Raw genomic sequence first — 14,048 nt, forward strand, 5'->3', positions numbered from 1 at the left:
TGCGTGTTCTCGGCCCAGTACCACCAGTGCCAGCACCACGCATCAGGCCTACAGTGCGCCTCGCCTCTCCAGCGCTGCCGGAGTCTCCCGCCTATCTAGCGCTGTCAGAGCCTTCCTCCTCTACAGCGCTGCTGGAGTCTCCTGCCTGTTCAGCACAGCCAGAGCTGCCAGCCTGCATGGAGCAGCCAGAGCTGTCGGTCTGCATGGAGCAGCCAGAACTGCCGGTCTACATGGAGCAGCCAGACCTGTCGGTCTGCATGAAGCAGCCAGAGCTGCCGGTCTGCATGGAGCAGCCAGAGCTGCCGGTCTGCATGGAGCAGCCAGAGCTGTCGGTCTGCATGGAGCAGCCAGAGCTGTCGGTCTGCATGGAGCAGCCAGAGCTGTCGGTCTGCATGGAGCAGCCAGAGCTGTCGGTCTGCATGAAGCAGCCAGAGCTGTCGGTCTGCATGAAGCAGCCAGAGCTGTCGGTCTGCATGAAGCAGCCAGAGCTGTCGGTCTGCATGAAGCAGCCAGAGCTGTCGGTCTGCATGAAGCAGCCAGAGCTGTCAGTCTGCATGAAGCAGCCAGAGCTGTCAGTCTGCATGAAGCAGCCAGAGCTGTCAGTCTGCAAGGAGCTGCCAGTCTGCAAGGAGCTGGCAGTCTGCAAGGAGCTGCCAATCTGCAAGGAGCTGCCAGTCTGCAAGGAGCTGCCAGTCTGCACGGAGCTGCCAGTCTGCACGGAGCTGCCAGTCTGCACAGAGCTGCAAGGAACTGCCAGTCTGCACGGAGCTGCCAGTCTGCAAGGAGCTGCCAGTCTGCACGGAGCCGCCAGAGCTGCCAGTCTGTAAGAAGCCGCCAGAGTTGTCAGCCTACATGGAGCAGCCAGAGCCGCCAGTCAGCGTGGAGCAGCCAGATCCGTCAGTCTGCCAGGATCCGCCAGTCAGCCAGACTCTTCCAGATCCGCCAGTCAGCCAGACTCTTCCTGATCCGCCAGTCAGCCAGACTCTTCCAGATCCGCCAGTCAGCCAGACTCTTCCAGATCCGCCAGTCAGCCAGACTCTTCCAGATCCGCCAGTCAGCCAGACTCTTCCAGATCCGCCAGTCAGCCAGACTCTTCCAGATCCGCCAGTCAGCCAGACTCTTCCAGATCCGCCAGTCAGCCAGACTCTTCCAGATCCGCCAGTCAGCCAGACTCTTCCAGATCCGCCAGTCAGCCAGACTCTTCCAGATCCGCCAGTCAGCCAGACTCTTCCAGATCCGCCAGTCAGCCAGACTCTTCCAGATCCGCCAGTCAGCCAGACTCTTCCAGATCCGCCAGTCAGCCAGACTCTTCCAGATCCGCCAGTCAGCCGGGATCTGCCAGAACCGCCAGCCAGCCAGGATCTGCCGGATCCAGCTACCTGCCTGAGCTTCCTCTCAGTGCTGAGCTTCCTCTCGGTGCTGAGCTTCCCCTCGGTGCTGAGCTTCCCCTCGGTGCTGAGCTGCCTCAGTCCCGAGCTGCCCCTCAGTCCAGTGGGATTCTGGAAGAGGACTACTAGGCCATGGTCGGCGGCGAAGGTGGACTATGCTAGGACGCGAGGAGGAGGGACTAGGACATTGATAGAGTGGGGTCTACATCCCGCGCCGGAGCCGCCACCATGGACAGACGCCCACCCTCCCTATCGGTTTTCACATTTCATTGTTTTGTAGTTTCTTCATGTATAGTTTTTCCCTTCATTAAAATATCATGAATCATCATCACGCTGCATTTTGGTCCGACTCTCCTTCACCACAAGAGAACCGTTACAGTCAGAGCAAAAACCATGCCAAGAGGTTGGGAGAACCTTCCAGAAGGACAATCATCTCTACAGCACTCCCCCAATCAGGTTTTTATGTTAGAGTGGCCAGACGGAAGCCACCCATCAGGAAAAGGCACGACAGCCCGCTTGGAGTATGCCAAAAGGCACTTAAAGAACTCTCAGACCATGAGAAACAAGATTCTCTGGTCTGATGAAACCAAGATTGAAGTCTTTCGCCAGAATGCTAAGAATCACATCTGGAAGAATAGCCTTCATTTCTCAGAACAAGAACAGAAGGATGAGTTTCAGAAGTAAGTTATTTGTTTCTGGTATTTTGAGCCTGTATTCGAAACCACAAATGTTGATGCTCCAGATACTCAACTGGTCTAAAGAAGGACAGTTGTATGCTGTGCTAACATAATTGCAAAAGGGTTTTCTAATGATCAATTAGCCTTTTAAAATGATAAACTTGGAAGAGCTCACAATGTGCCATTGGAACACAGGAGTGATGATTGCAGATAATGGGCCACTGTAAGCCTATGTAGATAATCCATTTAAAATTATTATTATAATTTTTTTTTATCTGCCATTTCCAGCTACAATGGTCATTTACAACCTTAACAATGTCCACACTGCATTTCTGATTACTTTGATGTTATTTTAAAGGACAAAAAAAATCTGCATTTCTTTCAAAAACAAGGACATTTCTATGTGACACCAGTTGAAGTCAGAAGTTTACATACACTTCGGTTGGAGTCATTAAAACGTGTTTTTCAACCAATCCACAAAGTTCTTGTTAACAAACTATAGCTTTAGCAAGGCGGTTAGGACATCTACTTTGTGCATGACATGTAATTTTTCCAACAATTGTTTACAGACAGACTATTTCACTTGTAATTCACTGTATCACAATTCCAGTGGGACAGAAGTTTACATACACTAAGTCGACTGTGCCTTCAAACATCTTGTAAAATTCCAGAAAATGATGTCATGGCTTTAGAAGCTTCTGCTAGGCTAATTGAGTCAATTGGAGGTCTACCTGTGGATGTATTTCAAGGCCTACCTTCAAACTCAGTGCCTCTTTGCTTGACATCATGGGAAAATCAAAAGAAATCAGCCAAGACCTCATAAAAACATTGTAGACCTCCACAAGTCTGGTTCATCCTTGGGAGCAATTTCCAAATTCCTGAAGGCACCACGTTCATCTGTACAAACAATAGTACGCAAGGATAAACACCATGGAACCAAGCAGCCGTCATACCGCTTGGGAAGGAGACGCGTTCTGTCTCCTAGAGATGAACGTACTTTGGTGCGAAAAGTGCAAATCAGTCTGAGAACAACAGCAAAGGACCTTATAAAGATGCTGGAGGAAACAGGTACAAAGGTAACTGTATCCACAGTAAAACGAGCCCTATATCGACATTACCTGAAAGGCCGCTCAACAAACAAGAAGCCACTGCTTCAAAACAGACATACTACGGTTTGCAACTGGGGAGAAAGATCAGTTTTTGGAAAAAAGTCCTCTGGTCTGATGAAACAAAAGTAGAACTGTTTGGCCATATTGATCATCGTTATGTTTGGAGGAAGACAGGGGAGGCTTGCAAGCCGAAGAACACCATCCCAACCGTGAAGCACGGGGGTGGCAGCATCATGTTGTGGTGGTGCTTTGCTGCAGGAGGGACTGGTGCACTTCACAAAATAGATGACATCATGAGAGGGGAAAATTATGTGGATATATTGAGGCAATATCTCAAGACATAAGTCAGGAAGTTAAAGCTTGGTCTCAAATGGGTCTTCCAAATGGATAATGACCCCAAACATACTTCCAAAGTTGTGGCAAAATGGCTTAAGGACAAAGCAAAGCACCCCCACTCCATCACACCTCCTCCTACATGCTTCAAGGTGGGAACCACACAAGCAGAAATCATCCGTTCACCTACTCATCCATTCTCCACCAACGCCGGTTGGACCAAAAATCTCAAATCTAGACTCAGACCAAAAGGACAGATTTCCACCGGTCTAATGCAAATTGCTCGTGTTTCTTGTCCCAAGCAAATCTCTTCTTATTGGTGTCCTTTAGTAGTGGTTTCTTTGCAGCAATTCAACCATGAAGAACTGATTCACAGTCTGCTCTGAACAGTTGCTGTTTAGATGTGTCTGTTACTTCAACACTTAACCATTTATTTGGGCTGCAATCTGAGGTGCAGTGAACTTTAACAAACGTATCCTTTGCAGCAGAGATGGCTCTGGGTCTTCCTTTCCTGTGGCGGTCCTCATGAGTGCCAATTTCATCATAGCGCTTGATGATTTTTGTGACTGCACTTGAAGAAACTTTTAAAGTTCATGAAAAAGTCCGCATTTGATGGAGTGTCAAATCAAATCAATTTATATAGTCCTTCTTACAACAGCTGATCTATCAAAGTGCTGTACAGAAACCCAGCCTAAAACCCCAAACAGCAAGCAATGAAGGTGTAGAAGCACGGTGGCTAGGAAAAACTCCCTAGAAAGGCCAAAACCTAGGAAGAAACCTAGAGGAACCTATGAGGGGTGGCCAGTCCTCTTCTGGCTGTGCCGGGTGAAGATTATAACAGAACATGGCCAAGATGTTCATAAATGACCAGCATGGTCAAATAATGGCTCAGAAACATAATATGGACTTGGTCTTTTACCAAAAAGGTCTATCTTCTGTATACCACCCCTACCTTGTAACAACACAACTGATTGGCTCAAATGCATTAAGAAGGAAAGATATTCAACAAATTAACTTTTAACCAGGCACACCTGTTAATTCAAATGCATTCCAGGTGACCTCACGAAGCTGGTTGAGAGAATGCCAAGAGTGTGCAAAGCTGTCATTAAGGCAAAGGGTGGCTACTTTGAAGAATCTCAAATATATTTGGATTTGGTTTAACACTTTTTTGGTTACTACATGATTCCATATGTTTTATTTCATAGTTGATGTTTTCACTATTACTCTACAATGTAGAAAATATGAAAAATAAAGAACTTTTTGACTGGTACTTTATATTTAAAATAGTATTATGTTTCTCCACAATAAGTGTCAAGGCACAATGGACCTCAGTTCCATAAAGAACCACGGTCAACTTACTGGAGGTATCGTGTGAAAAATGGGTCACCCTGACGCTGACATTTAGGGAGACAATGGAATTTCAGTTTTCCTTTTTCGCTCCCATTCAGAGAAACACATTTTTTCTCAAGCCACGCTGTGTTTTAACAACCTCTTCGCCTGGACCTTTTTAGCGTTTCCAAAATCTCTTCCCACGAATTACAATAATCTCTTCCTAAGAATATCCCCTTTCCTTGGAAGTGGAATTATTGCTTGTTTAAATATAAACAAGTGCTGCCGCCATGACCTGAGGTTCCAGTAGCGTTGGTTTACCACAGAGGAACAGAGTGCTGCTGTTCATTGGGGCCTTCCAGTGCCTGAGGAATGCTCAGCGAGAAGCCAGGCCGAAGTGAGGCCAAAGCTAACCTTTCCTCTCGTGATTTCCACCAGTAAACACTCTTGCTGGCCATTAATTGTCTGCCCCAACTCGAAACATGAATGACATGCCACCTTGTTCTTCCTCTCTTAATCCTCGCAAATATCCATTTACGTATGGATGGACAGAGGCAGTATTTAGGGATGTATGCATGGAGGGATGTGACACTGTTCTTCCACGAGAGATGCCATCATTTGTTGTTTTGTTGATGGTGGTGGAAAATGCCGTCTCATGCGCCGTTCCAGAATCTCCTATAAGTGTTCAATTGGGTTGAGATCTGGTGACTGAGACAGCCATGACAAATGCTTCACATTGCCCTTTGGATGGCAGCATTATCAACCTATGGGTACCAAAATAAATGGCCAAAACAGTGGCCTGCCCAGCATTTGTATATAACCTTAAGCATGATGGGATGCTAATTGCTTCATAAACTCAGGAACCACAAATGTGTGGAAGGACCTGCTTTCAATGTACTTTGTATCCCTCATTTACTTAAGTGTTTCCATTATTTTGGCAGTTACCTGTACATAGGGCCCTATAAAATCTGCACTGCGGAGAACGAGGACAGAAACACAGAATCCAGACATTAAAATGTATTGAACTTAGTAGGAAATCACCTAAATGTATTGAACTTGCAGTAATTGCAGTAATTTGCCATGACATGAACAAAATGCAGCAGTGATTCATAATTTCCTTCAACTTTCTGAAGAGGCAAAGGCACTGTCTGGTGTGTCCGTTTTTCTACCACTGCCGTTTCCAAAAGCCTTCTCAATTTAGTATTAACTACAAAGTAGTTTTTGCATCAATTTGCATCAATCCAGTGGACATTTGTTTTGCAAACTCTAATCACATGAGCGCTACAGAAATATTGCTAACCAAACAACGGTCTATGGCTGGTGCACAGATCAATTAAAAGGTAACCATACCACAAAATGCATTAGACTTTTCCCAGACCTGAAAAGTAGTCTCCTGATATGGTTTAAGCACTGTTGTGGACTTAATAATCATCTAAGTGTGACTGACAGAGAAAACCTGAAAAAAAATTGAAACCTGGAAAAACATAATGGAGAAAAAACTACATTTGGGAAAAACTAAATAGAATTGATTCAATCGCACTATCGGTTTCCATCCAATTGGCGACAGATTTTCATGCGAATATTTAAAAAATCTGCAGAAAGAAAATGTGAATTTTCCCACCAGTGGTGTGTTTCCACCAAACTGACTTGTTGCGGGTAAAAGTCAGTGCGCGATGACGTAGCACACAAAAATCTCACATGGCGAATAAAAATCTAAATGTTCAATGTGTTTCCATTGCATTTTCCACTCTACCGATAGCTGTCAGAAAAACAGTTGCAAGCATCGATCATCATGTCACCAGAATAAGATCCTCAATATTTATTGGAAAGGAGCCTCAAGCGCATCACCTTGCACCACCCAGTGAAGTTCATCATCATTTATTTAATCTCCAGCCTAATAAACTGCATGCCATCCCAACGAGTCGCATGACTGATTTGCCATTTCTCACATATTACATTTTAGACACAAAAAGACACCATACCATTTTGCATCACATTTTGTGATTTTTTTTATATGGCATGATATTACACGAACTGTGGATGGAAGTGCGGTTAGAGTAGTGTAAAGAAGTCAAGTCCCAAGCAATCACCTTCTCAGGTGAAGCCTAAACATTCATGAAGATCAATGATTCCGTCGCGAATATACAATTTTCTGTCAGGTAGTTTTTATATCCTATCCACATGACTTCATTATACAGACAGAATCTCCTGTTTCTATAGCTTATGATGTATGGTACTACCACAGACTCCAAAATGAAATGTCAATTGGGAAAGAAACAAAATGACCACACCCCTAAAATGCATCAGTACCATGGAGAAGACAGCAGGCAGCAGAATTGTAGGTTCTACAATATATATTCCCCTCCATTGGACATTATAAATAGCACCTCATGATCCAGCCACAACTCTTTTGATGTGCACCCTATGCCGGAGACGAAGCCAAAACACACCTCCTTCTCTAGAACAGAACAGTTCTACAAGAAAAATATACAACTGTAAATACCACAGAGGAAAAACAAATTTGGGAACCAATGTTTAAGGAGGCACAAATCCTACAGCAAACTGGATTCTTACTCGGTTATGGATTTAGAGATTTGGAGTGCCTAAAGCATAGTGTTGTATATTGTGTAAGATAATATTTGATAAGATAATTAGCATTTACAAATTTTCGCTCTGATTAGGATTGATGCAGAATACAGAAAAGTTTACCTGGCGGTTTAGGGTTCAGATCTGAGATCGTTAAAATGATCTGTGATTTGTGAATAAAAACATACTAGAGTAGAAGTACTGTAAGCTGTCATCTTCTCTACCCTCATAACTTTCACATCCATAAATAATATAGATTAATTCCCCATCTTAGAACTTCTGTAGTGCTTGGATGGGATTCTAAGCAATGAAAGTTGATGTTGGTGGGCCAGATATTAAAGGTTTTGGGGTAACTATTCTCTATGGATTGACAGAAGTCATTGCGTACATTATTCTGTAAAAGGGTACCAAAACCTTCAAATCTGTGAGATCCTTATTCTCCGTAAATCTATCTGCTTTATAACTATCTCTCCCATGATATTTGGCTTAGAGATAAAGGAGAAGAACCGAACAAATATCAAGTCCCATCTGGTCTTTCAGACAATGTCTATGGTCTACCTTGCATTGTATGAGTGGTGATTATATACACTGACTGTACAAAACATTAGGAAAACCTGCTCTTTCCATGACAGACTGAACAGGTGAATCATATCAAATTTTATTTGTCACAAGCGCCGAATACAACAGGCCTTAGACCTTACCGTGAAATGCTTACTTACAAGCACTTAACTCTATTTCTTGAACTGCGTTGTTGGTTAAGAAAATATTTACTAAAATTAACATAAAAAAATCAAATAAAACGTAACAATAAGATTGTAACAATAACGAGACTATATACAGGGGGTACTGAGTCAATGTGCGGATGTATAGGTTAGTCGAGGTAATTTGTACATGTAGGTAGGGGTAAAGTGAATAGTCTGGGTGGCGATTTGATTAATTGTTCAGCAGTCTTATGTCTTGGGGGTAGAAGCTGTTAAAGGAGCATTTTGGACCTAGACTTGGTGCTCCGGTACCGCTTGCCATGCGGTAGCAAATATAACAGTCTACGACTTGGGTGACTGGCCTTCCTCTGACACCGCCTAGTATACAGGTCCTGGATGGCAGGGAGCTTGGCCCCAGTGATGTATTGGGCCGTACACACTACCCCTGTACCAAGCGGTGATGGTGCAGCTCGATGGTGCAGCTGTAGATCTTTTTAAGGATCTGGGGACCCATGCCAAATATTTTCAGTCTCCTGAGGGGGAAAAGGTGTTGTGCCCTCTTCACGACTGTCTTGGTGTGTTTGGACCATGATAGTTTCTTGGTGATGTGGACACCAAGGAACTTGAAACTCTTGACCTACTCTACTTCAGCCCAGTCTGTTTCCTTGTAGTCCACTATCATCTCCTTTGTCTTGCTCACATTGAGGGATAGATTGTTTCCCTGGCACCACATGGACAAGTCTCTGACCACCTCCCTATAGGCTCATCGTTGTCGGTGATCAGGCTGTTGTGTCAGGAGTACAGGAGGGGACTAAGCACACACCCATGAGGGGCCCCGGTGTTGAGAATCAGCATTGCAGATGTGTTGTTACCTACCCTCACCACCTGGGGGCGGCCTGTCAGGAAGTTGAAGAGGGAGGTGTTTAGTCCCAGGGACCTTAGCTTAGTGATGAGCTTTGTGGGCACCATGGTGTTGAACGCTGACCTGTAGTCAATGAACAGCATTCTCACATTGGTGTTCCTTTTATCCAGGTGGGAAAGGGCAGTGTAGAGTGGAATTGAGATTGTGTCATCTCTGGATCTGTTGGGGCGGTACGTGAATTGGAGTGGGTCTAGGATTTCCGGGATGAAGGTGTAGATGTAAGCCATGACCAGCCTTTCAAAGGCACTTTATGGCTACTGACATGAGTGTTACAGGCGGTAGTCATTCAAACATTATACTTTTTATTTTTGACCTTTATTTAACTAGGCATGTCAGTTAAGAACAAATTCTTATTTTCAATGACGGCCTAGGAACAGTGGGTTAACTGCCTGTTCAGGGGCAGAACAACAGATTTACTTTGTCAGCTCGGGGATTTGAACTTGCAACCTTTGGGTTACTAGTCCAACGCTCTAACCACTAGGCTACCCTGCAGCCCCGGTGTAGCCTAATTTAGGCAGGTTACCTTCGCATCATTGGGCACAGGGACTATGGTGCTCTGCTTGAAACAAGTAGGTACTACAGACTCGGTCAGGGAGAGGTTGAAAATGTCAGTGAAGACACACCCTGGTACACCAGTACACACCCCATACCAGTACACACCCTGGTAATCCGTCTGGTCCTGCGGCCTTGTGAATGTTGACCTGTTTAAAGGTCTTGCTCACATCAGCTACCAAGAGTGTGATCACACCGTCGTCCGGAACAGCTGGTGCTCTCATGCATGCTTCAGTGTTGCTTGCCTCGAAGTGAGCATAAAAGGCATTTAGCTCATCTGGTAGGCTCGCATCACTGGGCAGCTCGCAGCTGGGTTTCCCTTTGTAGTCCATAATAGCTTGCAAGCCCTGCCAAATCTGACAAGAGTCTGAGCCGGTGTAGTAGGATTCAATCTTAGTCCTATATTGACGCTCTGCCTGTTTGATAGTTTGTCTGAGGGCATAGAGGGATTTCTTATAAGCGTCCGGATTAGTGTCCCGCTCCATGAAAGCGGCAGCTCAAGCCTTTAACTCGGTGTGGATGTTGACTGTAATCCAAGGCTTCCGGTTGGGATATGTACAGTGAGGGGAAAAAGTATTTGATCCCCTGCTGATTTTGTACGTTTGCCCCCTGACAAAGAAATGATCAGTCAATCATTTTAATGGTAGGTTTATTTGAACAGTGAGAGACAGAATAACAACAGCAAAAATCCAGAAAAACACATGTAAACATTTTTAGAAATTGATTTGCATTTTAATGAGGGAAATAAGTATTTGAACACCTCTCAATCATAAAGATTTCTGGCTCCCAGGTGTCTTTTATGCAGGTAACGAGCTGAGATTAGGAGCACACTCTTAAAAGGAGTGCTCCTAATCTCAGTTTGTTACCTGTGTAAAAGACACCTTCTTGAGCCACCATATTATGGCAAGAGCAGTTCAAATAAGCAAAGAGAAATTACAGTCCATCATTACTTTAAGACATGAATGTCAGTCAATACGGAATATTTCAAGAACTTTGAAAGTTTCTTCAAGTGCAGTTGCAAAACCCATCAAGCACTATGATGAAACTGGCTATCATGAGGACCGCCACAGGAAAGAAGACCCAGAGTTACCTCTACTGCAGAGGATAAGTTCATTAGAGTTACCAGCCTCAGAAATAGCAGCCCAAATAAATGGCAGTAAGTAACAGACACATCTCAACATCAACTGTTCAGAGGAGGAGACGTGAATCAGGCATTCATGGTTGAATTCATGCAAATAAACCACTACTAAAAAGGACACCAATAAGAGGAAGAGACTTGCTTGGGCCAAGAAGCACGAGCAATGGACATTAGACCAGTGGAAATCTGTCCTTTGATCTGATGAGTTCAAAGGACTCTGCGATACTCTGTGTCTATGTGAGACGCAGAGTAGGTGAACGGATGTTCTCCGCATGTGTGTTTCCCACCGTGAAGCACGGAGGTGGTGGTGTGATGGTATGGGGGTGCTTTGCTGGTGACACTGTTTTTGATTTATTAAGAATTCCAGGCACACTTAACCAGCATGGCTACCACATCATTCTTCAGCGATATGCCATCTCATCTGGTTTGCGCTTAGTGGGACTATGATTTGTTTTTCAATGGGACAATGGCCCAACACACTGTGTAAGGGCTATTTGATGAAGAAGGAGAGTGATGGATTGCTGCATCAGATGACCTGGCCTCCACAATTACCCAACCTCAACCCAATTGAGATGGTTTGGGATGAGTTGGACTGCAGAGTGAAGGAAAAGCAGCAAACAAGTGCTCAGCGTATGTGGGAACTCCTTTAAGACTTTAGGAAAAGCATTCCAGGTGAAGCTGGTTTGTAACTACAATGCTGTTGATCCATCCTCAGTTTTCTCCTATCAAAGTAATTTAAAAACAAACTATGTTAAAGTCATCACTGGGCTCATGGTGAAATCTCTGAGTGGTTTCCTTCCTCTCCAGCAATTGAGTTAGGAAGGACGCGTGTATCTTTGTAGTGACCGGGATATACAATGTCTGCTTTTTAAGGGGGCTGGACATCTGCCCATCCTCTTGACTCTGCAAGACACACAATACTTGCAGTCTCCCTCAAGTAGTGGCAGAGAGCAACATATTTGTCTCTGCCCATCAACAACTGGACTCGCTCCACAGGAGGATGGTGACAGCTAAAAATCGGTAGAATGGTATCAAAATACATCAAACACATGTGTTTTGCTGCCATTCCATTCACGTCGTTCCAGTAATTATTATGAGCCATCCTTCCCTCAGCATCCTCCACTTGCCTACTCATATAGTATCGCTGGACTCGTGGGCTGGTGCGCATGCCCAAAGTGAATTGTGTGACATTTGTTTCGTGTTTATCATTGTTATTTACTTCTATTTGGAGAATTGATTGTGTGGTGTAATACTCTTGAGGTGGCATATGCAATCTATACAGTCCTTTTACATGTAATACTACTATATTCTGTAAGATTCTGTATCTGTGCATTTGTGCCTTGGTGTATTCATTCGGCTTGTGTGTATTCATTACCCGTTTCTGTCCCTTACAGAACCATTCTACTAGTTTTCCCACTTTTCATTCCCTTGTACATTGCCACATACCTTTACAAACCATCCCCATGTCCATTGCCATATACCTTTACAAACCATCCCCATGTTCATCTTCTCCTGTGTGCGAATAAAGTTCCTGTGTGTGAATAAAGTTCCTGTGTGTTAACTGCTTTATTCCCCTCTAACTGGGACGGTGTCAGAAACCACTTAATATAAGTAGAGCCGGGTCGCTGTCTTTCAAGAACTGTCAACTCATCTACCAAAGGGAACAGAGTCAATAAAACCAATTGAAATAATGTGGTAATTATAAACCAAATCCTGCCTGTTCCGCTGACAAAAAATTAAAAAAAGGTCAAACAGACAAAAAATAGCACCGTTGCTGACCTCCTTTTGCCATTGGTGCTCGTCAGGAACAGAAACTATTTCACTGCGCCGCAGGCCATTGCGGATTAATGAAGGGAAGAGCTGTTTGCTAAGAGTGAGGCGCACACAACTGCAACATGACAGGTTAAAACAGCAGCCTTCACTTTCAGTGTATCTCTGGGCATTTGCAAGTGAAAGGTGTGGGTATGAAGGGGGCTCTATATATGTATATGTGGTCTGGGATGAGGACATAGAGAAAAAGGAGAGAAAGAGTGAGGGGAGGGGGGAGGATGGGGAAAATGGGGGAGAGAGTAAAAAAAGAGAGAGGAGAGACTAATAAGATGCGAGGCATAGGATGTAAACAGACAGTGACAGCGGTGTGATCCAAAGTTGTGTGATCTTTCATGAACTAAATTGGGATTACTGCCACACCTCCTGAACCGAGAAAGGATGGAAGAATCAGCGAAAAAGAGCCACTTTTCCAGCTCTTTAATCCACCTTTTATATCCAGTAGGAAGAGAGGAATAAGACATGGATTGAATCCAACCAGGGTCAGCGGGCCATGCTGTGTCTGAGAGTCTAGACGCCATCTGGGCCGAGCTCAATCTCAATCTCACCCAACACCATTAACACTCCACCACCATCCTCCTCTTTTTGAAACCTTGTCTGATTGGATCGACAGCAGTGCCAGAGCGAGACAATCACACAGGTGCCTCAAACAGCAATCCAGGTCACGTTTTCTATCACAACAGCACTTAGCTATGAATGCAGGACAAAACAAACACGTCGAGAGAGGTTTACACATACAGAATAGCAGTGGCCGTTACATAATAGGTTATTATGTGAGGGAGCGTGTGCCGTTTATGTGCTCAGAGGAAAGATGACTTAAGGCTTACCATGGGGAGCAGGGAGTAGTGAATGCTGAAGCCAGGCTCGGAGGGGAAGTACTCATCAGATCTGAATCTCACCCGGATCTGACCGCCTTTGGACATGTGGCTGGCGGGTACCTGGGACCCGCACCAGCGGCCCAGGATGGTGTCCTCGGATGGCTCCTCGAGCTCCACAAAATCATACCTGGAAAAAGGCCAAAGAGAAAGAAAGAACGAGAGAGACAGAGAGAGAAAGAAAAAGGAGAGCTTTGGCTCAATGTGTGTAGTCCCATGAATTCACATTGGAGATGAGACAAAGTGGCCATGTAATGAAAGCAAGCACTTACTGCATATACAGTACCAATCAAATGTTTAGACACACCTAATCATTAAAAGGGTTCTTCTTTCTACATTGTAGAATAATAGCGACGACATCAAAACTATGAAATAACACATATGGAGTGTAGTATTCAAAGAAGTGTTTAACACATCCAAATATATATTTTTATTTTAAAACCTTCAAAGTAGCCACTCTTTGCATTGATGACAGCTTTGCACACTCTTGGCATTCTCTCACCCAGCTTCACCTGGAATTCTTTTCCAACAGTCTTGAAGGAGTTCCCACATATGCTGAGCACTTGTTGGCTACTATTCCTTCACTCTGCGGTCCATCTCATCCCAAACCA

General features: G+C 44.5%; 1 protein-coding gene across 1 annotated transcript in view; it reads right to left on the reverse strand.

Moving 5' to 3' along the window:
- The window catches only part of LOC109905280 (platelet-derived growth factor C), a 91,563-nt gene that overhangs the window by 7,348 nt on the left and 70,167 nt on the right, over nucleotides 1-14,048 (reverse strand). The window contains exon 3 of the mRNA XM_020502562.2: nucleotides 13,390-13,567. Coding sequence (XP_020358151.1) covers nucleotides 13,390-13,567 — 178 coding nt within the window. The remainder of the gene's footprint in view (nucleotides 1-13,389; nucleotides 13,568-14,048) is intronic.

The sequence above is a fragment of the Oncorhynchus kisutch genome, linkage group LG15, assembly GCF_002021735.2.
Source record: "Oncorhynchus kisutch isolate 150728-3 linkage group LG15, Okis_V2, whole genome shotgun sequence".
Lineage (NCBI taxonomy): Eukaryota > Metazoa > Chordata > Actinopteri > Salmoniformes > Salmonidae > Oncorhynchus > Oncorhynchus kisutch.